The sequence below is a fragment of the Hevea brasiliensis genome, chromosome 9, assembly GCF_030052815.1.
Source record: "Hevea brasiliensis isolate MT/VB/25A 57/8 chromosome 9, ASM3005281v1, whole genome shotgun sequence".
NCBI classification, from domain to species: Eukaryota; Viridiplantae; Streptophyta; class Magnoliopsida; order Malpighiales; family Euphorbiaceae; genus Hevea; species Hevea brasiliensis.
Genome location: NC_079501.1, coordinates 71,958,570 through 71,986,568, shown reverse-complemented (window position 1 = coordinate 71,986,568; position 27,999 = coordinate 71,958,570). Strand labels below are relative to the sequence as shown.

Sequence of the window (27,999 nt, the reverse complement as noted above, 5' to 3'; positions counted from 1 at the left end):
CATTATAAATGATTCAAACCAGTTGCCAGTTCACCTCCCCTCTCTATAGATGTCTGCTTTCCTATTTTCTCTCCGTATTATTAATGAGACATCTCTTTTTTTCAATTAAAATAAAAACGATAAAATAGAAATAAATTAAATATCTTCACTCACGCTCAAATCTTTCTCCCTCTCCATTCATCTTTGATTCGAGCCTGCATCAGGTATATTCAAGAATCTTCAACTTATTTTTTTATTTTTCAATCTTTATTTTGATGCATTTCTTCTGTTCTCTTCTCCCTCATTTGTGGATCATTCTATTTACTGTTCACTGAATCGGAAATATCATGTTTCGCTGACTAAAAGTATGATTTTTCTATGTTTTGTTGATTGCTTTTTGTATCTAATGGACTGATCTCCCTGTTACTGCTGATTAATTTGTAATTGATTTTTGGTTTACGGGCATGGCTTGAGTTTATATAAGATAGCTGTTTTTTTGGTTTGGCTTGGATTTTGTGGAGTTGAATGTAATCTGGGATAGTGATGTTGTTGTAGTACAATGAAGAGGAAGTGGTTGGAATCACGACACTGGTACTATAAGAATGTCTATCTGGTCTGATTAGTTTGGCTTCTTTTTGGATACCACGGAACTGAACTGGGTTATCATATTTAAGTCAGAAAATGTCATGATTGATTATTTTTGTTTTATTTGTTCTCACATTATTAGAAATGGGGATATTACGTTTTGTAGATGAATTGGAATTCTTTTGTGTCGCAATGTCTAGAAACTTTAAATAAATTGTTGGTTCAAGGATTGGGAATGTTGCACGAGGTGAGCTAGTTTTATTCAGCATGATATATGGTGCACCTTAATTGTTGTTTGTTGGTATGAAACCAGTCAGTTATGGCTTTTGCAGGTCTCTTCCTATGGATTCTAAATCAGTTGTAGATATGATAGAGGCCTCCTCAGGGGTCCATTTTTCTGGGTTTCATATGGATGCGTTGGAGTCGAGAAATACAGAGATGGGGCAACCAACGACCTCTGCAAGTGAAAAGATTTATAAACAACCTTTTGTCATTGGTGAGTCTTCTTTTCAGTTTTATAATTATTTTTGTTGTTTCTGGTCCTTCTAAATTTAGCCTGAAGGAGCAAGTATGAGAATATTCAAGATAAGTTGCTCAGTTAATTCTTAATTATCAGTGTATACTTTGAAATTCTTTGCTGTTCTTTTCTTCTTTTGAAGTTAAATGATAGCCCTGCATATTCTTGCACTGGTTACAGAGTGAATTATATAATGAGTGTATCAAAAATTTTCCTTTCACGTGTTAATATATTTTTATTTTTCCATGATGGGTAATGTAAGGAGGATGGGCATGCTAAATAATAAAAGATGCGGGAGCTTGTGAAGCATTGCAGTCATCTACTATTGAGTGCATCTATTGTAATGTTTTATAAGTAGGTGGATGCAGTTTGCTGTTGTGGGTATTGGCAGCCCCATTGTTGTTGTTTGGTTTTTCTTATTTTTTGTTGGCTGTACAATCCTTATTCCTCCAGTTTCACTTGCTAGATAGCTTCTTCTGTTGAAGTATTTTTGGCCCTTTTAGATTTTACCTCCCATTTTAATGCTACCAGATAGCAATACAATTACAAGATTGTTGACATGAATATTTATGTGGCCTTAGGAATTGGAGTTGTCCAGATCATAGTATGTTTGAAAAATATCGTAAGAGAATTTAGTTAAGTTTTTTTTTTTTTTTTGGTTCTGTGAACTTTTAGGTTTAGCAGGCCAAGTAAATTGGCAAAAAAGAATAAGAAAACGATGGATGGTATTTTGGATTTTGATGAATGAGAAAAATGAAATGGAACTAGATCTAATACTTGTTTGCTGATGCATTTGTTCTCATTTGGTGTTGACTTACGACTCCACCTTAACTTTTGTTTTACTAATTTGACATCTTGTTTTGAGATATGCATGTTTATTATATTTTGACACAGGGGTTGGTGGGGGAGCGGCTTCTGGAAAGACTACAGTTTGTGATATGATTATTCAACAGCTTCATGATCAGCGTGTTGTACTTGTTAACCAGGTAATAAATTCCTGTTCCAAATAAATTTTTGGGGGTCAGGACTGTCAGGTGGAGAAAATTTAAATTCTTATGTGGATTGAATGGAGAATAATTGAGGAAATAGAAGGAATTGGTATCAATTAAGTGCTGCATTGGGCTTTCTATCCTTGTTCCTCTTTAACCTTCTATACGCTTGAGAGTTTCTATCTGATTTTCCTTTTAGTGGTTCTAGGATCGATATGGTAACCAAGTTAATAAAGAAACACGATATCACACTTAAGACTTAGGTAGTGTTTGGTACAAATGAATTCCACAAAATTTTGTGGAATTCATTTGTAAATTTAAAATTTTAGTGTTTGGTTTAAATGAAAATTCATTTAGAATTTTTAATAATCAATTCCATGGAGTTTATTATAACTAAATCAAATTTCATCAAAATTGATAGAATTTGTAAATGAATTCTAAAATTAAAATCATATATATTTCAAGTGACAAAATTATCCTCTTATTATATATCATTTTATTTTATTTTATTTATTTCAAATATAAAATTTATTTCATTTGAAATGATTTTCATGTTTAATATAAAATATACCAAACAAAAGAATTTATTTGCAAATGAATTCTATCATGGAATTCATTTGCAAATGAAATAAATTTTACCGTAGAATTAAACCAAACAGGGTCTTATTATTCTTTATTCCCTCCTATTTTATAATGCCATGCACTACTTTATACTAGTTTCAAGCTATCATTATGGTCTCATTCATCAGTTGAACTGATTATATTGCAAATAAATATTTTGACATGAATGACATGGCAGGATTCCTTTTACCACAATCTGACTGAAGAAGAACTTACACGAGTTCATGAATATAACTTTGACCATCCTGGTGAGCAGTGTAAATTACATTTCATACTTTGGGCATGTTCCAATGTACATGTTAGTGAAGGAACTTAAGTAAAAAAAAGCATGCTTGTGTGATGAACTGGTGGCGGTAATTTTCTTATCTGGTGGATGTCATATTTTTCCATATTTTCAGTGTTATATTTCTGTTGTCTCAGATGCATTTGACACTGAAAAACTATTATGTGATATGGAGAAGTTGAGGCATGGGCAAGCAGTTGATATTCCAAATTATGACTTCAAGAGTTACAAAAATGATGTTTTTCCTGCGAGAAGGGTACAATTCTCTTATGGACCAATTTTAATGCAATTTATAGCTGTCTTTAGTTTATATGCTAAATCCTTGTGCAGATAGCTTAAGATGAGAAATTTACTTTATATGCTAAATACTTTTGCAGATATCTTAAGATGAGAAATTTACTGTAGACAATATTTGTGTTTGTACTATAACCAACGAGGTTCCTTTAAAATTTACATTTGTTGCTCAGTTGTGTGATATTTGATCAAAGACTTCATTTTCTGAATTCAATCAGTGTGCTACTTTTCTCTTAAGAATCTTCATGTTGAATCTAATTGGTAGAAATTATGTAGTTATGGTTAGACTATGTATTCCTCTCAATGCTGCATTCTCTGAATTTATATATCTGCATTTTTTCATAAGGATTGTTCCCACTTTCCTTTTTATTTCCTAACGAAAATTTATATGGAATTTAGGGAATTATTAGGAGAAATGAAATCGAATAGAACTTTTGTTATTGGTATTACGACAAAGAAGGCATATGACAATTTCTTTTATCCACCTAAATGATTGTGGCTCTCTGTTAGTGTCAAAATTTTTTGGACATGGGATACAGGTGTGAAGTTGGTGTGTGATTTCATCATGATCATCAATAGAAAGGTTTGTCCCTATGATAATATGTTACCCTTATAGCTTGTTTGAGAGGAAGTTTTTGAAGGTAAGGGATGGTTTTTTAAGTACCATGCTTGTTTGGGAGGAGGGTTTTTAAAAGCAGGTAAGGTTTTTGAAGGTTTCAAAACCTCCAAAACCCTTACTTATTCAACCCACCAAATTAGTGGGTTGGGAAGGTTTTGCTATCTTACCTTCCATTACCTTACCTTACTTTATAAAACCTCCCCTTGCTCCATCCAAACACATTGTTAGTTACTTTATTACATTGTTATTTTTTTTAATATGTTTAGTACATCTACATCATATCTTTGTATGAAACTGTCATCAGCTTCTTTCTAGTTCTAGTAGAGGTCAGACGTATGAAATTTCTAATATGTTTTTTTGTTCCATATCAAATGTTGTTAACTTCAATTGCTATAAACATTCTGCAGGTCAATCCTTCAGATGTTATAATATTGGAAGGCATACTTGTTTTCCATGATCCTTGTGTTCGAGATCTGATGAATATGAAGATTTTTGTTGATACAGGTTATTTATTTCTTCCTTTGTAATGTTTGTGTCTTTTTATCATTTTTAAATTTTTAGTAGAACTAGAATTAGCAATAACTTATTTAGGCCTGAATTTTATTTTGTTTTATACTTAATAGTGAGTGAAGTGTTACTGTCATACTATGTGTCATTGTTTCTGATGCAGGGAATCCAACTTTGTTAAACTGGGTATGATATTTTATCTAGATGGTATCTAATACAGTCAACGAAATTCAGATTAGGAGTTATTTTGGTTTAGATCTCAACTATGGGGATTCTGATTTTTCTTCTAAAATTCAGTTTAATTCATGAACAGGATATTCTATTTAGGAAATTTAGGTTTCTATTGTTACTTTGGGCTTTTCTTGTTTCAAAATTTTGTTTGCTTCCTATCTAGTATTGGTTTAGAATTTTCCTAGTTTAGAATTGTTAATCCTGATAGGAGAACAAATAGCCTTTAGGTCTCTATAAATATTTATATAACATAGCTATTTGCGTAGGCTTTGCATTAATGAAATACGAGTTTGTTTATAGTGTTTCGGAAGGCATGTGTGCCTTGTGATCCCCCCTTCCCCATCGGGTTTTTTTTTTCCCGTTTCTCTCTTTCCCATTGTTTTCTTTCTTCGTTTTTCAAAGGCATTTAGTAACCTGATTAACAACAACAAAATTCTCTCATTTTCTCACTAAATTAAATCCAATTCCCCCTTTTCTAAGCTTCCCATCTTTAGTTCTGAACCCTAAACTTCACCAATTGGGTTTTGCCCACAATAAAAGCATTAGTAGATAGATTGGGAAATTTGTCCTATGATATATATAGATATACATGATTGTATAAAAGTCAAAATGCAATTATATGTAGATTGTGATGTGAACCATGATACTTGTGCATTACATGCATATCCTTTTATTTTTTTGCTCATGAAAGGTCAACTTCTGTTTCATTAAGTGGTATTAAGCAATAAGAACAGGGCAACAGCCTTACAATAAGAGAATAATCAATACAAAACCAGTTCTTCAAAATAAAAGTAAGAGAATACCAAAGAGCACTCTCCCACTAGCTCTAGCTAGCCAAAGCAATAGCTGCAAAACATTAGTAATCTCAGTACCCCCCACAATAACAAGCTACTTATTTATATACAAAAATTGGTAATTCTTTCACTCATGGTCCCATGTGCATTGATCCCATAAAATCGTCTTGTTATGGAAAGTCGATCACTATATTATTTCTTTGTATATTCTGTATTCTGTATTCCTATTTAAGATTGCTTATTTAGGATTTCTTCCTAATTAATAGAACACAATTATAGGAATCAATTGTATATATATACCCATGTACAGATTAATTGAAATTAAGGAGAATCATCTCTTTCTACATGGTATCAGAGCAGGTCATCTATCTAGAGTGACTAGTTGTTCTCACCACCCAGATCAGGAGAGACCTTGGCCGCCGACCGGTCGTTTCGACTCCGATCAACATCGTCGGTGTCGCCTCAACCCCCTCATTCCACCACTGTGTGCTGTTGCTTGATCTAGTATACTATTAAAGGACTTCTGAGCTTTGGCTCTCAGATCCTATTTCGGTATTTGCTTGATTTGTGATTTTGGGTTATTTTGCTGTTGTAAGCACTTTGGATTAGCGTTTCAGTTAGTTTTCTTTGTCTCAACAAATGGCAGACAATAAGAATGTTATTTCTGATGTGATTCCGGTGATGACTAAGATCACAGAATACAAACTTAATGGTTTAAATTACCTGGAGTGGAGTAAGACTTTTAGGGTCTATTTGCGTAGCATTGATAAGGATGATCACCTTACTAAAGATCCACCTATGGATGATACATGACAAACTTGGCTAAGGGAGGATGCTCAGTTGTTTTTGCAGCTTCGGAACTCAATTCACAGTAAGGGAATTAGTTTAATTAATCACTGTGAATTTGTTAAGGAATTGATGGATTAATTAGATTTTCTGTATTCTGGTAAAGGGAATATCTCCCGTATTTATGATATTTGTAAGGCATTCTACCGTGCTGAGAAAGAGGATAAGTCTCTCACGACTTATTTTATGGATTTTAAACGGGTATATGAGGAACTTAATGTATTGTCGCTTTTTAATCCTGATGTGAAAGTTTAGCAGGTCCAATGGGAGCAACTAGCTGTTATGAATTTTCTTGTAGGCCTTCCTTCAGAGTATGAGATTGCTAAATCTCAGATTCTCTCCAGTTCTGAGATTTTCTCACGGGTCCTTCGTACAGAGAGTACCCAATCTTCACAGCTTGCCAGTAGTGCTCTAATTAGCCGTAATCCAAATGGACAACAGGGTAATAGAAGAGGAAGTAGAAGAGGAATTACAGGCAACAGAAGTAATCAGCGTAATGGAGAGGCTAGTTCTAATTAGGACTCAAGAGGAGTCATTTGTTATTATTGCCATGAGCTTGGCCATACAAAATATAATTGTTTGCAACTTCAGAGGAAAAATCAGCGATCACAGATGGCAAATATGGCAGTAGAGGATTCTACAGTATCTTTCTCTGAGATAACTATTTTGGTATCTGCAGAGGATTTTGCACAGTTTTCCCAGTATCAGGCATCTCAAAAGTCTACCAGTTCCCCTGTCACTGCGATCGCTGAGTCAGGTAAATTCACTAAATGCCTTGTGTCTTCCTCATTCAAATGGGTTATTGATTCTGGTGCGACAGATAACATGACAGGTAATTCTAGTCTTCTATCTGCTTTTCAGTTTAATCTCACTTGCTCTACTGTTGCTTTAGCTGATGGTTCTACTTCTTGTCTCATGGGTTCTGGAACTGCGAACTTGACTTCGTCAATTTCTTTTTCATCTGTTTTGTGTCTACCAAAATTCTCTTTTAATTTACTTTCTGTTAGTAAACTTACTCTTACCTTAAATTGTTCTGTTTTCTTTTTTCCTGACCAGTGTTTGTTTTAGGATCTTACGAGGAAGCAAATTATTGGTAGAGAACGTGAGTCAGGTGGTCTCTACATTTTGGAAAATCATGTATCGCGGTCGCTTGTTTGCTCCAGTACCTTAACACCTCTTGAAGCTCATTGTAGATTGAGCCATCCTTCTTTGTCTACCATGAAAAAACTATGTCTTCAATTTCAGTCTTTATCAGTACTAGAATGTGAGTTGTGTCAGTTTGTAAAACATCATCGTTTGCCTTCTGTGTCTAGAGTCAATAAACGGGCTTATCCCCTTTTGAGTTAGTTCATTCTGATGTTTGGGGTCCTTGTTCTGTTACTTCTAAAACTGGATTTCGTTATTTTGTTACTTTTGTTGATGATTATTCTCGTGTTACCTGGTTATATTTAATGAAGAATCGTTTTGAGTTGTTTTTTTATCTTTTGTGCCTTTTGTAATGAAATCAAAACTCAATTTAATATTTCTGTGCGCATATTAAGAAGTGACATGCCAAATAATACTTTTCAGCACAATTTCAGTCTTATATGACACAAAATGGCATTCTGCATCAGTCTTCCTGTGTGGATACCCCATCTCAAAATGGCGTGGCCGAAAGAAAAAATTGGCATCTTCTTGAGATAACTCGTGCTCTTCTTTTTCAGATGAAAGTTTCTAAACACTTTTGGACGGATGCAATTTCTACAGTATGTTTTTTGATCAATCGTATGCCGTCTTCTGTCCTTAATGAGGATATTCCTTATACTGCTTTGTTTCCTACAAAATCTTTGTTCCCTGTTGAATCCCGTATTTTTGGTTGTACCTGTTTTGTGCGTGATGTTCGTCCACAGGTTACTAAATTGGATCCAAAGTCTCTCAAATGTGTCTTCTTTGGGTACTCCCGGCTGCAAAAAGGGTACCGCTGTTTCTCTCATACTCTTAATTGTTATCATGTTTCTGCAGATGTCGCATTTTTTGAGTCTACTCCATTTTTTCCTCAATCAACTGTGTATGAGAGTCAGGGGGAGGAGGATGATCTCTTAACATATACTGTCCAAGCCTGTTCCTTCTGTCTCTAGACTTACTCGACCTCCAGTTGTTCATGTTTATTCCAGGAGATTGGAGATTCCTGACTCAGATCCTCCACCAGCTACTTCGTTGGGAGATCTTGTACCTCATACTGATCATGATTCTGATCTAGACTTACCCATTGCTCTTCGTAGAGGCAAATGTTCATGTACTTACCCTATCTCTTCTTTTGTTTCTTATAATCAATTGTCTTCTTGTTCTCGGTGTTTTGTTACTTCTTTAGACTCTGTTCCTATCCCTAATACTGTTGGTGAGGCACTGTCTCATCCTGGTTGGTGTGCTGCTATGAAAGAGGAAATGAAGGCTTTAGATGCTAATGGTATATGGGAACTGTTGCCTTTGTCCACTGGTATGAAAGCTTTTGGTTTCAAATGGGTATTTACAGTAAAGGTAAATTCTGATGGTTATGTGGTTAGGTTAAAAGCACGCCTTGTAGCAAAAGGATATGCTCAGACATATGTGGTTGATGACTCTGACATTTTTTTTCCTATAGCTAAACTTATTTCTGTTCGCTTGTTTATCTCTTTAGCAGCTAAATATGATTGGCCCCTGCACCAATTGGATATCAAGAATGCTTTCCTTCATGGTGATCTTCAGGAGAAGGTGTATATGGAGCAACCACCTAGGTTTGTTGCTCAGGTGGAGTTGGGTAAAGTTTGAAGGCTTCGGAAGTCTCTTTATGGCTTGAAACAAAGTCCTAGGGCTTGGTTTGGGAGATTCAGTGAAGCAGTACAGGAATTTGGTATGCAAAATAGTAAGTGTGATCACTTAGTATTTTATAGGCAATCTGAGACTGGTCTAATTCTCCTGGTAGTCTATGTTGATGACATTGTCATCACTAGAAGTGACTCTGCAGGTATTTCATCTTTTAAAACCTTCCTCCAAACCTGGTTTCGGACCAAAGACTTGAGATTGTTAAAGTATTTCTTGGGTATTGAAGTTATGAGAAGTAAGAAGGGTATTTTCTTGTCTCAAAGAAAATATGTTCTCGATTTATTGACAGAGACAAGAAAATTAGGTGCTAAACCTTGCAGTGCACCAATAACTCCAAATTTACAACTGTTAGCAGGGGATAGTGAGTTGTTTAAAGATCCAGAGAGATACAGGAGATTAGTAGAAAAATTGAACTACCTTACAGTCACTCGTCCTGACATTGCTTATGCCATTAGTGTGGTAAGTCAGTTTATGTCTTTCCCAACTGTTGCTCATTGGGAAGCCTTGGGACAAATCTTGTGTTATCTGAAGGGCGCTCTAGGAAGAGGTTTGTTATATGGTAATCATGGGAATTTGAATGTTGAATGTTTTTCAGATGCCGACTGGATTGGATCTAAGGTTGACAGGAGGTCAACTACTGGATATTGCGTTTTTGTTGGAGGAAATTTGGTGTCTTGGAGAAGCAAGAAGCAGAGTGTAGTTTCTCGATCTAGTGCTGAATCGGAATACAGAGCCATGGCACAAATAGTATGTGGGGTAATGTGGATACTTCAATTACTAGATGAGACAGGTTTTAAGACCTCCCTGCCTACGAAATTGTGGTGTGATAATCAAGTTGCTCTCCATATTGCTTCTAATCCAGTGTTTCATGAGCGGACCAGACATGTTGAGATTGATTGTCACTTTGTTCGTGAAAAGATTCAACAATAGATCATCTCAACAGGACACATCAAAACTGGAGAGCAGTTAGGAGATATTTTCACAAAAGCTTTGAACGGAGCTAGGATTGACTACATTTGTAATAAGTTGGGCATGATTAACATTTATGATCCAACTTGAGGGGGAGTGTTATGGAAAGTCAATCACTATATTATTTCTTTGTATATTCTGTATTCTGTATTCCTATTTAGGATTTCTTATTTAGGATTTCTTCCTAATTAGTAGAACACGATTATAGGAATCAATTGTATATATATATATATATCCATGTACAGATTAATTGAAATTAAGGAGAATCATCTCTTTCTACACCTCTAATTGGATAACTTCCAAATTGATTCCCTCCAGCTGTCCATTTCTGGAGTCATCTACAGCATTCTTCCTCATGTTCGTCCATACCTTTAAAGGCTTGGAGACTTGGCCCATAACTTCTGCTCCTGCATTTGGGCTGCATCTATCATTACACTCCCCATGGAGAACGGCCTTGTCCTCAAGGCTACTAATAGAAAATTGATTAACAAAATCAGAATGATTCATCTAAGTAGCATCTTCTATAGGCTTTCCTTTCCATTTAACTAATACTTGTGAAATTTGAGTGCCTTGAATCATAACAACTCTTTTTTGAATAATAGCCTCTGGCTCAATTAAATCTTCATCAATATATCTTTTTGGTAATTCAAAGATGATAGGATGATTACCCACTACTTTCTTCAATTGAGAAACATGAAAAATGGGATGAATTTTAGCATTAGCAGGTAATTGTAACTCACAAGCGAACATTACCTATTTTTTGAAGAATAGTTATGGGCCAAAATCACGACTTGCAAGCTTAGAATTAATAACTTGTTGAATATTACATTGACGATGGGACCTAAGCTTGAGAAAAACAAAATCACCCACGTTAAATTTCTTTTTAAAGATTATAATTCAGTTGGCATAACACTTCATCGTGGGTGGCCAATTCTTGAGCCACAACTTTTGCTTTTGTTTCACCCGGCAGGAATTGATGAAGTGTAGGAGGAGCTCGACCATACATAGCCTTCAAAGTTATTATTCTCGTTGTTGTATGGTGGCTAGAATTTTAACAAAACTTAGCCCACGAAAGCCACTTACTCCACTGTTTCGGTCGCACAGAAGTCAGACATGAAGCAACATAAATAATTCTCAAGACCTCTATTCAACACCTCAGTTTGATCGTCAGTCTCTGGATAATGCGTTGTACTCATTTCTCAACTGAGTGCCTTGGAAATGAAAGAGTTCAAACCAAAAATGGCTAAGGGAAATAGGATCTTGGTTATTAACAATAGACCGTGGTACCCCATGAAGCCTCGCAACTTCTTTGGTAAATAATTCTGCCATTGTCTTGGTAGAATATGGGTGGCGCAAGCTTAAGAAATGGGCGTATTTTGTGAACCGATCGACCATTACTAAAATGGCATCCACCCCATATAAGTGAGGGAGCTCCATTATAAAATCTAAAGAAATATCTTCTCAAACCAGAGCTAGAATTGGCAAGGGCTGAAGAAGCCTTGCTAAAGAAACAACCTCATACTGAGCATGAAATTCCTATAACAAATGAGGAATAAATTGAGAGGTAACAGGTATCACAAGATAGCCTTTGTAGAACGAACGATTCTAAATTACTATATAATGTTTATAAGAGTCTAGCTTAGAGCTGATATTAGAGATAATTGATTGAAGGCGAGACATTAGCAATCTCTTGCTCAATATGTGCCCAATCCATCCATCGAGGAAAACTAATAGCTTTTAATTCCATATCTTCTTCCCTTCTAGATAAAGCATCTGCGATAGCATTGGTGACAACAGGTTTATAAGAGATTGTAAAATCATAGCCCAACAATCTTGTACCCAATTTTTGTTGAGCTAGTGTGGCCATATGTTGTTCCAACAAGTGTCTTAAATTGCGCTGATATGTGCGAACTAAAAATTTTCATCCCAATAAATACTGGTGACAATTTTGGACTGCCAAAACAAGTGACATCATCTCATGCTCATAAGCAGATTTAGATAAATTTTTGGGAGATAAGGCCTTGCTAAAATAAGCAATTGGCCTGCGACCTTGCATAAGGGCATCTCTCAAACCCATGCCAAAATGCATCACATTCTAAGAGGAAAGTTTAGTAAAATATTTCGTTGTTAAGACAGGAAAGGAAACTAAAATATTTTTTAATTGAATGAAAGCTTGTTATGCCTGAGGTGATCACTGTAATTGTCCCTGACTTTCTTTTTTAAGAAGTTGAGTCAAAGGCTGTGCTATAATCCCATAATCCTTTATAAATCCGACTGTAGTATCTTATGAGCCTCAGAAATCCCTTGATAGCCTTTAAAGACTTTGGTTGTGGCCAATTAACAACACTGGATACCTTTGAATGATGCATAGCAATGCCTAGAGCAGAGACAACATGACCCAAATAGTCCAACATCGTCCTCCCAAAAGAGCTCTTCTTCTGATGAACTCGAAATTGATTCTAAAGAAGCAGTTGGAACACAATACAAACATGTTCTAGATGGGCATCCCAAGTATGGCTATAAATAAGTATATCATCAAAGAACACCAAAACAGATCATCACAAATATGGCCAGAATAAATCATTTATGGTTGCTTGCAAGGTGGTTGGTGCATTTTGACAGCCCTAAAGGCATCCGACAAATTCATAATGATCCTAATGAGTATGAAATGTTGTCTTCGGAATATTCTCATTGGCAACTCAAATCTGATGGTATCCTGACTTTAGATCCAGTTTAAAAAAGTATTTAGCTCCATTTAATTCATCCAACGTCTCATTGATGACTAGAATCGGATACTTGCCTGGAATTGTTGCTCAGTTCAAAGCTCTATAATCCACACAAAATCTTCAATTGTCGTCTTTCTTTTGGACAAGCAAAATATGGTTGGAAAAAGGACTGGAAGTGGGGCGAACGATACCCACAGCTAGCATTTCAGCAACTAATTTCTCAATCTTGTCTTTCTGAAAGTGCCCATAACGATATGGCTTAACATTAACAGCAATGGTACCCGGAATTAATGGAATGAGATGATTAATAGGGCAATGCGGTGGTAAAGAATCAAGTTTCCCTAAAACATCTCGAAATTCTTGCAGTAGAGTTGAGAGTTGCTATTGTTGAAATGCAGTAGTTTCATTAACAAAAGAAGAATCGATTGCTAGTTTAGAAAAATCCCATAAAAACAAGAAATAATCAATTTCGATCAATTTGTGAAGTTGAGGAATAGAAATCATTGCTTGAGTAAGAGGGATTGCTTGAAAGAGTAACATAATCGCCTTGATGCATAAAAGGCATTTGCATGGTTGCCCAACTAACATTAACATCCTAATGTAGCTAGCAAAGAGATTCCCAAAATGATATCCACACGGCCCAAAGGAAAGATATAATAGTAAGTATGCTGTGAATTCCAAAGTACCCTAATCCAGTTTGACATTTCGACAAACTCTTGAAGATTGTACCTTATGGCCATCACCCAATCTCACACCAAAAACAGGGGTCGGTTCAATAGAAATATAATTGAGAAAGAAGAGTAGCCGAAATGAAGTTGCTGCTGGCACCACTGTCAATCATGACTGTTACAGCTCTTTTGTGAATCCATTTTTGTAATTTCATAGTTTTGGGAGAAGAAATACCCCCCACAGAATAAAATGGAAGATCCATAAGAGCCAGTTGAACCTCATCTAAACCCTGTCCCTCAAAAACGTTCAATTCAGAAAGACCCAACACCATATCATGATCTGGAGATTCCTCGTCTTCTTCATCAACAATTAGGGCCTGAAGAGTTTTATTGGGATATTCATGCAATGGACTAAAAGGTTGTTTACATTTATAGCACATTCCTTTTGCTTCAGGATCAAGAAATTCTTGTTGAGTGAATTGGCGAGCAGTTCTAGTGTGATTTGGAGGTGGTGGAGGGCGAGAAGGTGCAGTAGAAGAGGATGTGTTTTGGAGAAATTTGGGAGGTCCAAAAGGAGCTTTAGCTTGAGGATGAGGGGCTGCAAGTTTTGGTAATTTGGGAGAATTAGTTAGTGGAAAAATTCTGGTGAATGAGGATAATGGTTTAGATTGGGACCCTATTTTAGCTCGTGGCCCAAGCCCATGTCCATACGACCAACAAGGTCCTCCTTCACCAAAGATTTTGCCTGGTGGATTGGGAGAGTGTAAGAACTAATTTTTCAATTCAATCTCTCGCAAGGTGTATTGTGTGAAACAGATCATGGGTATCTTGAGACCGAATTCTTACTCTGATATCATCTCGCAACCCACTCAAGAAGAAACCCAAATATTGTTGATTCAACCTGGGCTGCAAGAACAACAAAAGCATCAATATACTCATCAACAGATGTATCCTGGCGTATAGTAGCAACACGTTCAAAAGGATTGGCATGCATGTCACTCCCATAATGATGTAACAATTCCTGCATGAGTTGTAGCGAAGAAAGAGTAGGATTGCCTTGCCTCAACCATCTTATTCAATGGAGAGCTGGACCTTCCATACAGGCTAAGGCCAACTGCACTTTCATGTTTTCCTTCTTGTTTGCTAATGGCAAAATATTGTTCTGCTCTAGCCAACCAACCCACAGGATCAACATCAGCAAAATTAGGGAGTTCCACATTTTTAATGGCCAAAGAAGTATCATCAAGCATAACAGCCTGAACTATGGGTTGAATATTTGAGTTAATAACCACAATAGGAGTACGAGTATAAGTTTCAGCTTCATCAACATTAGCCTTGCCTCATGTTAAAGAAGAGAATAGATTCCAAGAGAGAGAAACGCTGGTCCTGCTCAAGTTGCAGTGCTGTCATTGTTCTTGTTCCTTTTTCATAGCAGCCAGCAATTAGCTCTTCCAGATTCAACATGTTCCTATCTGCCTGATCAACACGTTCTTCAACTCTTCCTTCCATTCTTGTTTTGGTCATGGAAGGTACAAAATGGCAGTTCGGACCAAAAATGATAGAGTAAGGAACACAGCAATGGAAAGAGAAAATATTCTGTATTGATTAAGCAATAAGAACAGGTCAACAGCCTTACAATAAGAGAATAATCAATACAAAACCAGCTCTTCAAAATTAAACTAAGAGAATACAAAAGACCACTCTCCCACTAGCTCTAGCTAGCCACAGCAATAGCTGCAAAACAATACTAATCTCAATAACCAACCCCACCACACCGCCTGCCCCCACCACACACAACCACCCCCCCCCCCCCTCCCCCCCGCCCCCCCTAAATTCTTTCACTTATGGTACCATAAAATCCTCTAACTGCATAACTTCCAAATTGATTCCCTCCAGCTGTCCATTTCTGGAGTCATCTACAGCATTCTTCCTTATATTCTTCCTGAAATATACTTTTAAAGGCTTGGAGATCTGGCCCATAACTTCTGCTCCTGCATTTGGGCTGCTTCTATCAGTTAGATTCTCAGATCTCTTAAGAGTTGATGATGTGTTTCATCAACAAAATGCTTCCATGACTCTCACTGCAATCTATCAATAACAAAATTACAAAACTGTTGCATGTTTATGTTGCCTTGTTTCCATGTGATTTTATTCAATCTTTTTCTTTCCAAACAGTTTCTGATGTTGCTATAAAATGATTGTACATATTGCATATTTCATTTGTCACTTCATTTTGTTCTGACTTCTGAGTAGGGCTGTTACTTCACATTGTTGAATTTTCAGTGCAGATGCTGATGTACGTCTGGCAAGAAGAATAAGGCGTGATACTGTGGAGAAGGGTAGAGATATTGGTGCAGTCCTCGATCAGGTTGACAACTTTTTATTTTAATATCTTGTAATGTTGAAGTACTTAGAAACTAATTTGTTCTTTTTTTTTTAAATAAATCAGTCTTTAAAAGGTGGTTTCTTTCATTGAATCTATAATCTGTCCTTCAGGGAAAATAAAATATGGAAACTTGTAGGTTTCTGTTCTTTTTTCTTCTTATTTGTGTTTGATTTGTTATGTAGAAAGAGATGATTCTCCTTAATTTCAATTAATCTGCACATGGGTATATATATACAATTGATTCCTATAATTGTGTTCTACTAATTAGAAAGAAATCCTAAATAAATCCTCAATAGGAATACAGAATACAGAATATACAGAGCAATAATATAGTGATTGACTTTCCATAACATTCCCCCTCGAGTTGGAGCATAGATGTTAATCATGCCCAACTTGTTACAAATGTAGTCAATCCTAGCTCCATTAAGAGCTTTTGTGAAAATATCTCCTAACTGCTATCTAGTTTTGATGTGTTCTGTTGAGATGATCTGTTGTTGAATCTTTTCACGAACAAAGTGACAATCCATCTCAATATGTTTGGTAATCTCAATATGTTTGGTCCGCTCATAAAACACTGGATTAGTAGCGATATGGAGAGCAGCTTAATTATCACACCACAATTTCGCAGGCAAGGAGATTTTAAAACCTGTCTTATCTAGTTATTGAAGTATCCACATTATCTTACATACTGATTGTGCCATGGCTCTGTATTCCGATTCAACACTAGATCGAGAAACTACACTCTACTTCTTGCTTCTCCAAGACACCAAATTTCCTCCAACAAAAACGCAATATCCATTAGTTGACCTCCTGTCAACCTTAGATCCAGTCCAGTCGGCATCTGAAAAACATTCAACATTCAAATTTTCATGATTACCATATAACAAACCTCTTCCTGGAGCGCCCTTCAGATAACACAAGATTTGTCCCAAGGCTTCCCAATGAGCAACAGTTAGGGAAGATATAAACTGACTTACTACACTAATGGCATAAGCAATGTCAGGACGAGTGACTGTAAGGTAGTTCAATTTTTCTACTAATCTCCTATATCTCTCTGGATCTTTAAACAACTCACTATTCCCTGCTAACAGATGTAAATTTGGAGTTATTGGTGCACTGCAAGGTTTAGCACCTAATTTTCCTGTCTCTGTCAATAGATCAATGCCATATTTTTTTTGAGGCAAGAAAATACCCTTCTTACTTCTCATAACTTCAATACCTAAGAAATACTTTAACAATCCCAAGTCCTTGGTCTGAAACTGGGTTTGGAGGAAGGTTTTAAGAGATGAAATACCTGCAGAGTTACTCCTAGTGATGATAATGTCATCCACATAGACTACCAGGAGAATTAGACCGGCCTCAAATTGCCTATAAAATACTGAGTGATCACAGTTACTCTTTTGCGTATCAAATTCTTATACTGCTTCACTGAATCTCCCAAACCAGGCCCTAGGACTTTGTTTCAAGCTATAAAGAGACTTCCGAAGCCTACAAACTTTGCCTAACTCCCCATGAGCAACAAACCCAGGTGGTTGCTCTATATACACCTCCTCCTGAAGATCACCATGAAGGAAAGCATTCTTGATATCCAATTGGTGCAGGGGCCAATCATATGTAGCTGCTAAAGAGATAAACAAGCGAACAGAAGTAAGTTTAGCTACAGGAGAAAAAGTATCATCAACCCCATATATCTAAGCATATTCCTTTGCCACAAGGCGTGCTTTTAACCTAGCCATAGATCCATTAGGATTTACCTTTACTGTAAATACCCATTTGCAACCAATAGCTTTCTTACCAGTGGGCAAAGGCAACAGTTCCCATGTATTATTAGCATCTAAAGCCTCAATTTCCTCTTTCATAGCAGCACACCAGCCAGGATGAGACAGTGCCTCACCAACAGTATTAGGGATAGAAACAGAGTCTAAAGAAGTAATCAAACATCGAGAACAAGAAGACAATTGATTATAAGAAATAAAAGAAGAGATAGGATAATTGCATGAATGCTTACCTTTACGAAGAGCAATGGGTAAGTCTAGGTTACAATCATGATTAGTATGAGGTACAGGATCTCCCAATGAAGTAGCTGGTGGAGGATTTGAGTCAGAAATCTCCAATCTCCTGGAATAAACGTGAACAGCGGGAGATCGAGTAGGTCTAGATACAGAAGGAACAGGCTGTGGGAGAGGACTAGACATTGTTTGGACAATATATATTAAGAGATCATCCTCCTCTCTCTGACTCTCATACACAGATGATTGAAGAAAGAATGGAGTGGACTCAAAAAATGTGACATCTGCAGAAACAAGATAACGATTAAGAGTAGGAGAGAAACAGCGGTACCCTTTTTGTAGCCGGGAGTACTTAAGGAAGACACATTTGAGAGACTTCGGATCCAATTTAGTAACTTGTGGACGAACATCACGCACGAAACTGGTACAACAAAAAATACGGGGTTCAACAGGGAATAAAGATTTTGTAGGGAACAAAGCAGTATAAGGAATATCCTCATTAAGAATAGAAGACGGCATACGATTGATAAAAAAATATGCTGTAGAAACTGTATCCGCCCAAAAGTGTTTAGGAACTTTCATATGAAAAAGAAGAGCACAAGTTACCTCAAGAAGATGTCAATTTTTTTTTTTTGGCCATGCCATTTTTGGAATGGGGTATCAACACAGGAAGACCAATGAAAAATGCCATTTTGTGTCATATAAGACTGAAATTATGTTGAAAAATATTCTTTGGCATTGTCACTTCTTAATATACGCACAGAAATATTAAATTGAGTTTTGATTTCATTATAAAAGGCACAAAAGATAAAAAAAACTCAGAACAATTCTTCATTAAATATAACCAGGTAACACGAGAGTAATCATCGACAAAAGCAACAAAATAACGAAATCCAGTTTTAGAAGTAACAGAATAAGGACCCCAAACATCAGAATGAACTAACTCAAAAGGGGATGAAGCCCGTTTATTGACTCTAGACACAGAAGGCAAACGAAGATGTTTTGCAAACTGACACGACTCACATTCTAATACTGATAAAGATTGAAACTGAGAACACAGCTTCTTCATGGTAGACAAAGTAGGATGACCCAATCTACAATGAGCTTCAAAAGGTGTTAAGGTACGGAGTAAACAAGCAATCGCGGTACATAATTTTTCAGAATGTGGAGACCACCGAACTCACGTCTTCTACCAATAATTTGCTTCGTCGTAAGATTCTGAAACAAATATTGGTCAGCAAAAAAGGAAACAGAACAATTTAAGGTACGAGTAAGTTTACTAATAGAAAGTAGATTAAAAGAGAATTTTGATAGACATAAAACAGATGTTAAAGAAATTGACGAAGTCGGGTTCGCAGTTCCAGAACCCATGACACAAGAAGTAGAACTATCAGCTAAAGTAACAATAGAGGAAGTGAGATTAGACTAAAAAGCAGATAGAAGACTAAAGTTACCTGTCATGTGATCTGTTGCACCAAAATCAATAACTCATTTGGATGAGGAAGACACAAGGCATGCAGTGGATTTACCTGACTTAGCGATCGCAGTAACAGGGGAACTAGTAGGCTTTAGAGATGCTCGATATTGGGAAAACTGTGCAAAATCCTTTGCAGATATCAAAACAGTTTTCCCAGAGGAAGATACTGTAGAATCCTCTGCTGTCATATTTGCCATCTGTGATAGTTGATTTTTCCTTTGAAGTTACAGACAGTTATATTTTGTATGGCTAGGCTCATGACAATAATAACAAATGACTCTTTTTGAGTCCTGATTAGAAGTAGCCTCCCCATTACGTTGATTACCTCTGTTGCCTGTAATTCCTCCTCTACTTCCTCTTCTATTACCCTGTTGTCTATTTGGATTACGGCTAATAAGAGCACTACTGGCAGGCTGTGAAGATTGAGTACTCTCTATACGAAAGACCCGTGTGAACGTTTCATGCAAAGATGAAATCTTAGAACCGGAGAGAATATGAGAATAAGCAGTCTCATACTTTGAAGGAAGGTCTGCAAGAAAACTCATAACAGCCAGTTGCTCTCGTTGGGCCTGCTGAACTTTCACATCAGAACTAAAAGGCAACAATACATTAAGTTCCTCATATACCCGTTTAAAATCCATAAAATAAGCCGTGAGAGACTTATCATCTTTCTCAGCACGGTAGTATACCTTACAAACATTATAAATATGGGAGATATTCCCTTTACCAGAATACAGAAAATCTAAGTAATTTATCAATTCCTTAATAAATTCACAGTGATTAATTAAACTAATTACCTCAATGTGAATCGAGTTCCGAAGCTGCAAAAACAACCTAGCATCCTCCCTTAGCCAAGTTTGCCGTGTATCATCAGTAGGTGGGTCTTTAGTAAGGTGATCATCCTTATCAATGCTACGCAAATAGACCCTAACAGTCTTACTCTATTCCAGGTAATTCGAATCATTAAGTTTGTGTTCTGTGATTTTAGTCATCACCGGAATCACATCAGAAATAATATTCTTATTGTCTGCCATTTGTTGAGACAAAGAAAACTAACCAAAACGTTAATCCAAAGTGCTTACAGCCGCAAAATAACTTAAAATCACAAATCAAGCAAATACCGAAATAGAATCTGAGAGCTAAACCTCAGAAGTCTTTTAATGGTGTACTGGATCAGGCAACAGCACACAGTGGTGGAATGAGGCGATGCTGATCGTAGTCAAAATGGCCGGCGGACGCGCCTCCACGCTCTGGCGAGTGAAGAAACGGCGAGAACCTGAGTTGGGTGTGTGAGCCTCACGCGGTTGGATTCCGGCCACTAGATCAGAGGGAACAGCCGGTCGGCGGCCAAGTTCTCTCCTGAGCTGGGTGGTGAGAACAAATAGTCACCCTAGATAGATGACCTGCTCTGATACCATGTAGAAAGAGATGATTCTCCTTAATTTCAATTAATCTGTACATGGATATATATATACAATTGATTCCTATAATTGTGTTTTACTAATTAGGAAGAAATCCTAAATAAGAAATTTTAATAAGGGAATATACAGAGAAATATAATATAGTGATGGACTTTCCATAACATGTTAAATGGAGAGGTAAAAACTAAATGACGTCAATAGATTTCTTAATTTTACACCTTTTTCTGTTAACGTCATCAGCTGTAAACATGCGACATTTGAAATTCAAAGGAGAGAGAATTGTTTACATACTCGATCCAAAGTGAGGTCTTTGTTTATTTATTTATTTATTTTTGTCTGTTAAAAAATAAGTAGCACAAACAAAAGATCAAAGGATAATTTGTTTTGCCTTTCAATCTCACCCCTCTTAATGACTCCACCTTGTATATCAACAAGTGGTAATAATAAGAGATGATCCTTTTTCCTTAAAGTAAGGTAGTTTTATTCTCATTGAATGTGTTATAATTTGATTTTTGGCTGCACTTTATGCATATTACTTACCCACATGTGGAAAATGGTGTGTTACATTTTCTTTTCATAGAAAATTGACACATTATCTTTATGCAGTACTCAAAATTTGTGAAGCCAGCTTTTGATGACTTCATACTTCCAACGAAGAAGTATGCAGATATAATAATTCCCCGAGGAGGAGATAATCATGTAGCTGTTGATTTGATTGTACAGCATATTCGTACAAAGCTTGGTCAACATGATCTTTGTAAAATATACCCTAATTTATATGTCATTCAATCAACCTTTCAGGTGTGGCTTCCTCTTTACTAATTCTACCTATGTGATAACTAATTTTATGGAGCTCCATTATTATTTTTTAGGCCTAGTTATAAAAATAGTCAAAACCTTTTCATATTTTGGCTATCTAATCCAAACTTTTAAATCTTGGGCACAATTGTACAAATTTCTGAAAGTTTAGTGATGTAGAACAAATAAAGAAGAATAAAGAACTAAGAGAAATCAAGGACCAATCCTTGGAAAAGATAACTAATTCTCAATAATTTATTTAGTCTCAATAATAATCATAATTCAAAGCTACTCAATAAGAGAAAATTTGCTCTATTTATAAAGCTTACAACCTAAATCAAATTAGGAATAGAAATCTTAATTCAACTCTAATTAGGAATACTAAATAAGATGAATTTAGAAATAATGGACCTAATAATAATAAAATTCCTAAACAATAAAAGCTCTTCAAATTTTCTAATTCTATAATAATTAAAATTCCTAAATAAAATTCTAAATTTCCTATTTTGCATTATTCTCCCCTGGTTGGAGAAACTCGACCTCGAGTTCTAAAGTGTTGAATGATCAAAAAACAAGTAAGGAGAACACACAGTACGATATGCTTGGATGGTAGCAATAAGAATGACTTGAAGAAGTTTGTGCTCGCTTTTGTATTCTTGGAAACATCTAGGCAGATAAAATCAATTAGAATAATAGTTGAAATGTCCTTTAACTCAATAGGATCTTCAATTTTCATTGATGTCTTCATAGAATCTTCTTCATTCCCTAATATATCTTTCTCAAGCTTTGGTTGTGTAGTTTTATCAATTTTTTGCCCTGGAAAAGGCTCTTCAACATGTGAATGCTTAAGACTTGAATTGTTGGATTCTTCAATCTCATGCTCTTCAACCTTTGTTTCCCTAGATTGCTCTTTTTGTTCCTCGTTCTCATCTTCAAGTTGTTTTTTTGAATTTTTCTTCTTGTTCATCTTCAACGTCAAGCTTCTTTCCTTGATTTACAATTTGAATTTCTTTTTTAAGTTATTGCACAGCTACCAATAACTTATTAAGCTCTGTTTTTGATAATTCATCAACCTGTACTTATACTTTCGATAATTTATGAAGTTGTGCTTTCAATTTTGTCACATCTAAAATCACAAGTTCTTTCCTGCATTCTTCAAGCTCTCTTTCCTTAACTTGTAAGAATATTGTAAATTTTTATATTCCCTTTCCTTATCTAGTAAAATCTGTCTAACTTCTCGATATTCACCATGTAAGAAAGAACATTTTTGATAATTACGTCTGTAACTATAATTATCTATCCAATGGCATAGAGATAGTAATTGACCCTTATGAAATCCAATATCATAGTTAATTTCTTCGAGAACATTTTGTTGGTAATTGTTCTCCTCTTATAGTCTGTCAATATGAGTTTCTATGGCATTTGAAGTAAAAAAACATACCTTACTTGAATCAAAATCCAACTTTTAAGAGTTGTTTCTACTGAAAATAAGGATGAGCTTATTGATGAAAGCTTATCCGAAAACCCGATTCGTCGGGTTAAACTCCAAGTGCATCAGACTGAAGTTTTGACAAAGTGAAGAAACAGATCAGCTGACAACGAGTTGCTGGATTCTTCTGGTTTTTGACTTTTTTTCTCTATGAACTTTAATCAGCAAGGAAAAATTTTGAAAAGACAAAAATACAAGTGGGGATCTAAGGAATGGGAGGTTTGGTAATTTTGCACAGAGCGATGGAACGTTGGCCCGATTTTAGACTTTGATACCAAAAATTGATGTAGAACAAATAAAGAAGAATAAAGAACCAAGAGAAATCAAGGACCAATCATTGGAAAAAAGAACTAATTCTCCATAATTTTATTTAATCTCAATAATAATCGTAATCCAAAGCTACTCAATAATAGAAAATTAGCTCTAATCAAATTAAGAGTAGAAATCCTAATTCAACTCTAAATAGGAATACTAAATAAGATATATTAGAAAATAATATACCTAATAATAATAAAATTCCTAAACAATAAAAAAAACTTTTCAAATTTCCTAATTCTATAATAATTAAAATTCCTAAATAAAATTCTAAGCCTCATATTCTACATTATTTAGGTTTTATCTGATTTTCATCAACTGAATCTTAAACTCCTTTTTTTTTTTTTTCTCTATAACGACCATCGAAAATCCAATTTTACCACAATCACCAACTCTTTGCTAATTTCATTTCGATATCCATTGAATATCAACTAGTGGAGGGAGAGTATATGACTAATACCACCTATATTGACCAAATGGCTAAGAATTTTGATGCATCATGGATATCAAAGTGAAGTTTGAAAGTAGTAGATGATAGTGGTAAGGTTTGATCAGCCAAAAAATGAGGTGGAAGAATTGATTGGGAAAAAATTGGATAAAATGACAACAATCTTTTGTTTTGAAAAATTTGAATAAGAATATTCACAAATTTTGAAAATTTAGCTAATTATGCCAAGATTTAAACGTTTAGATTAGATTGTCAATACACGAAAAGATTTGGATTACTTTTACAATTATGCTCTTTTTTTTCTTTTTTCTTTTTTTATCACAAAGCATATGCTAGTGGTTTGTTTGGTTCAATATCTAGTGTTTTTGCTTCTTTAGATCCTATAATTGTTGTTAGTCTCATGCAGATACGTGGTATGCATACCCTTATACGTGATTCTCAAACAACAAAACATGACTTTGTTTTTTATGCTGACCGGTTGATTCGCTTGGTATATTTATGTTCTTTATTTATTTCTTTTCCTCTAATAGGTTGAAGTTTTTTCCCCACTTCATATCACAAAAAGTTCTCCTTTTGTATGGTATTTTTATGCATCAACTTTCTTGTACTTTTTCCAGGTTGTTGAACATGGTCTGGGACATCTACCATTTACAGAAAAGCAGGTGACCACTCCCACTGGTAAGCTGATGTGACTTGATGTTCTCAGCTTCTTAATGTATCAAGTGGGATGTCAAGATTCAATTCCAGTATAATTTTCCATTATGTTGATTTTCTGCATGTGAGATGAAGACAGATATTTGATGTTTTACTATCAAGTGCTTAACTGCTTGGTGTGTTTTACCTTGAATAAGAATGCTTTAAGCTTTCTCTTTACTTGATAACTATAGTGTCATTGCATGTGCATACTGGCATCTGGGTTGTGGAACTTATGCCAATTGGTCTGTTTGTTTTTGCAATATGGAACATGTTTCTTAAGCATGTTCATACTCATAAATGATCAGCCCACCTGTGTTGTCTTATAGCTGGCTGTAGTCTTGAAAGATGCTGAAAGTTGTGCCAGTAACTTTTTTGATTCACTTGTTAGAAAAACTGAAAAACAAACTGTGACATTTTCCCTTTTTTCATTGATAATATAGGGAATTTGTAGTGCTATCTCTGGAGAAAAAGAATTATGATATTTATGTCTTGTTTTGTGTTTTTCGCTGCTGGTTTTGGTTTAATATTTAGTTCAGCTTGGTTCCTTTTATTCTGAAACAGTAATTGCTCAATTTTTTTTTGCTAAAATTCTCTTCCCCCCCCCCCCCCTTCTTTTTTTTTTTTTTTTTTTTTTTTTTTGGTGAAATACAGGGTCCGTATACACTGGTGTGGATTTCTGTAAGAGGTTATGTGGTGTCTCTGTAATTAGGAGGTATTGATGTGGTCTCAAATCTTGAAACATTGGAACAATATATTCCATCTTTGTTTTACATACTGATTTTGTCTTCCTTCTGTTTAACATAATGATTTACTAGCATGCTTTTTATTGCCTTGCATCTTCTATCATCATGCCCGTAATATATGTTTGCACCAAAATAATTAATTTTTATCATTAATTATTTTTTAGCCCATGATTAATTAAGTTAATTTTTATGTGAAATTAATTTAATTAATTTGATTGTATTAATTTAATTATGAGGCCTAAATGAATACTTATTTTATTATTTTGGTGATAATTATGAGTAGAAGTTAATATTAAGTGGGGAGTTATAAGGTGGATATCTGCAGAGTGGGGAGTTAGAAGCAGTTTCAAGTAGTGGACGGTAACTTCTTTGAAGGCAGAATGTGAAGTTAATGGGTTCCAGAGGCTTCCAAGTTCCTTGAGGTGAAGCTATGAATAGATGGTGACTTGCTAAAGGAAAGGCCCCAACAACTCAACCAATCAACCAAATCAGACTCCATCAGCTAATTTATTACTTATTTTATTAGTCTTTTATTTTTCCAGTTTTGCATTTAATTTCCAAGCCTTATTATTTAATTTCTTTCAACTTTGTAATTAATTTCCAAGCAAACAATACAAGCTCTCTTTAATTTTATGTCCAATTTACTGTGATATTTAACAAAGCTGGGTTCAGTCTAGTTAAGTTACCGCAATCATTTGTTCTAGAAGTCTTTTTTGCATTTAGGTAATATACTTAATATCTGACACACTTGCAATTCTGAAGTTGTTAGCCACTCAAATTGTTTTCTAGGAAATAATATGAAAGTGTGTTGCAATGGTTTGCTGTTATTAATCTCTTTCCCGTGATTGCACCTACTGCAGTTGTGCTGTTGTAGTAAGTTCCTAGTCAGACTGCTTATTGCCTGACTTATGGAACCGACTTATCACCTGCTAATGTGGACTGGACAGTTCTAAGTTTTGAAGTTGATTTTTGTTATCAGAAAAATGGGTAACCTTAAGGAACCAACTTAAGAGAAGGGAATTCAGATAAACTGAATTGGAATGCCAAATGTCTCTGATTGCAGCTTTCTTGACACACACTCTCTCTCTCTCTCTCTCTCTCTCTCTCTCTCACTCTGTGTGTGTCTCTCTTACATGTGAGATTCTTCCTGCTGTTTTTGCTTATTACTTGTCAACCAACTAGCTAATGCCCTGCTAAACTGAACCCAGTGGTGAGAGTATGGAAAATGCTTTGCGAGCATGTTGTAAAGGTATCAAGATTGGGAAGATTCTTATTCATAGAGAAGGTGACAACGGTCAGCAGGTTTGTAGAGGCATCTTCCTCTATACTCGAGTGAATGTCCCTTGGGGATGTCTGTTTATGTCCCTTGGGAATGTCTCTATTTTGTTAAATTCTGATCATTTTCTTGGTCCTTCAATAATTTGGCAGTTAATCTATGAGAAATTACCACAAGACATCTCAAAGAGACACGTGTTGCTATTGGATCCCATTCTAGGGACAGGTTTGTTTGTTTTAGTGATATAAAATCCAAGGCTGGTTAGGTTTTTCCAATTTCCCACATTGCATATCCTATCTGATATTATTTGATTTTCCCCTTGTTTGTAACATATGTAGGAGTTGGCATTCATGCACCCTTAAAGATTGGGATATTGTTGTAATTTGGAAATGACCTTGCTTCTTTGTGCAGCTAATTTCTTAAGATGCGACTGAAACAAAACTCATATGAAAGTAGCCCTTCAAAATATAATTGCAAGTTCATACTTGAACTTGATAGAAACTAATTAAATAGATAAATATTATAAACTTTCAGGAGTTGACTATTGAACCTTTGTTCAGGCAACTCAGCTGTTCAAGCTATCTCTTTACTGATTAGCAAGGGTGTCCCTGAGTTCAACATTATATTTCTTAATCTGATATCTGTAAGTGACTGCTCTTAGTGTCTGTTTATTTATTTATTTTTATCTTTAACCTACTTATTGTGAAGCTTTTTTTTTATTATTTTTTTATTTTTTGAAACTTCCCTGTGCAATGCTGTTTGTTTTGCCAGGCACCTCAGGGAGTGCATGTGGTCTGCAAAAGGTTCCCAAGAATAAAGATTGTGACATCTGAGATTGAAATTGGTTTGAATGAAGATTTTCGCGTCATTCCTGGCATGGGAGAATTCGGAGATAGATATTTTGGTACGGATGATGACCAGCCAGTGGTGGCGCCCTTGCACAATAATATCAATTGAGAGTCGCTGATTATCCATCAGTGTTTGGGGGAATCAGCTGGGCATGCTGTGCTCTTTATGTGCTGAGTCTTCAATTTGAGTTTTCAACAAATTTTGACTGCATTATACCTATAATTTCCCTCTCATGTTAAAGTTTTTGAAACGTTTGTAACATTGGGGTGTTCAATCATGCATCTTAGGGTTCTATTAGAATTCTGCGGGAGGGTTTGATTGCAATTTGTTGGTAGTGCAACACCCGTCACCCGAACCCCAAAGCAACATGGTAATAGAGAAGGTTGCCTTTTGTATGCCTCGTTTAGAGGGGAATAATTATGGATTTTTCTTGTCTGCCACTGGCGAATGTACACTGAGGCTCTTATGAATTGGGCTCGATTATTCAAGTGGGGATTACCCCAGTTGATTGTTCATGCGTTGTTTAGGCAAGAATTTTCTGTAACTATAGGCTTCAACTTCAAACTTGTTGACGGCTTTCCAATGATATTCTCATCTGAAATTGAGATATTATTTTGAGAGTA

General features: G+C 35.6%; 1 protein-coding gene across 3 annotated transcripts; it reads left to right on the top strand.

The window, feature by feature from the left end:
* The first annotated feature begins 28 nt into the window (after window positions 1-28).
* Window positions 29-27,999, top strand: LOC110661566 (uridine kinase-like protein 3). 3 transcript variants are annotated; one of them, XM_021820226.2, is made up of 15 exons: window positions 30-203; window positions 897-1,060; window positions 1,976-2,067; window positions 2,870-2,939; window positions 3,112-3,230; window positions 4,295-4,391; window positions 15,758-15,837; window positions 21,369-21,563; window positions 24,219-24,302; window positions 24,430-24,490; window positions 25,160-25,220; window positions 26,460-26,553; window positions 26,680-26,752; window positions 27,088-27,170; window positions 27,299-27,999. In XM_021820226.2, exons 2-15 carry the CDS (start codon window positions 907-909, stop codon window positions 27,482-27,484), a joined length of 1,449 nt encoding a protein of 482 aa, XP_021675918.2. In that variant the 5' UTR covers window positions 30-203; window positions 897-906; the 3' UTR covers window positions 27,485-27,999. The 3 variants fall into 3 exon arrangements, with proteins under 3 accessions (XP_021675917.2, XP_021675918.2, XP_021675919.2); XM_021820225.2 differs by having other exon boundaries at window positions 29-203; window positions 26,460-26,752; XM_021820227.2 differs by lacking the exon at window positions 21,369-21,563.

What these genes read in the sequence shown, in the direction of transcription:
- LOC110661566 (XM_021820225.2), top strand. Translation starts at nt 907, where the DNA reads ATGGATTCTAAATCAGTTGTAGATATGATAGAGGCCTCCTCAGGGGTC. An exon ending in ATATAACTTTGACCATCCTG is followed by an intron (nt 2,940 to 3,111) that starts GTGAGCAGTGTA and finishes CTGTTGTCTCAG; the next exon opens with ATGCATTTGACACTGAAAAA. An exon ending in ATGTTTTTCCTGCGAGAAGG is followed by an intron (nt 3,231 to 4,294) that starts GTACAATTCTCT and finishes AACATTCTGCAG; the next exon opens with GTCAATCCTTCAGATGTTAT.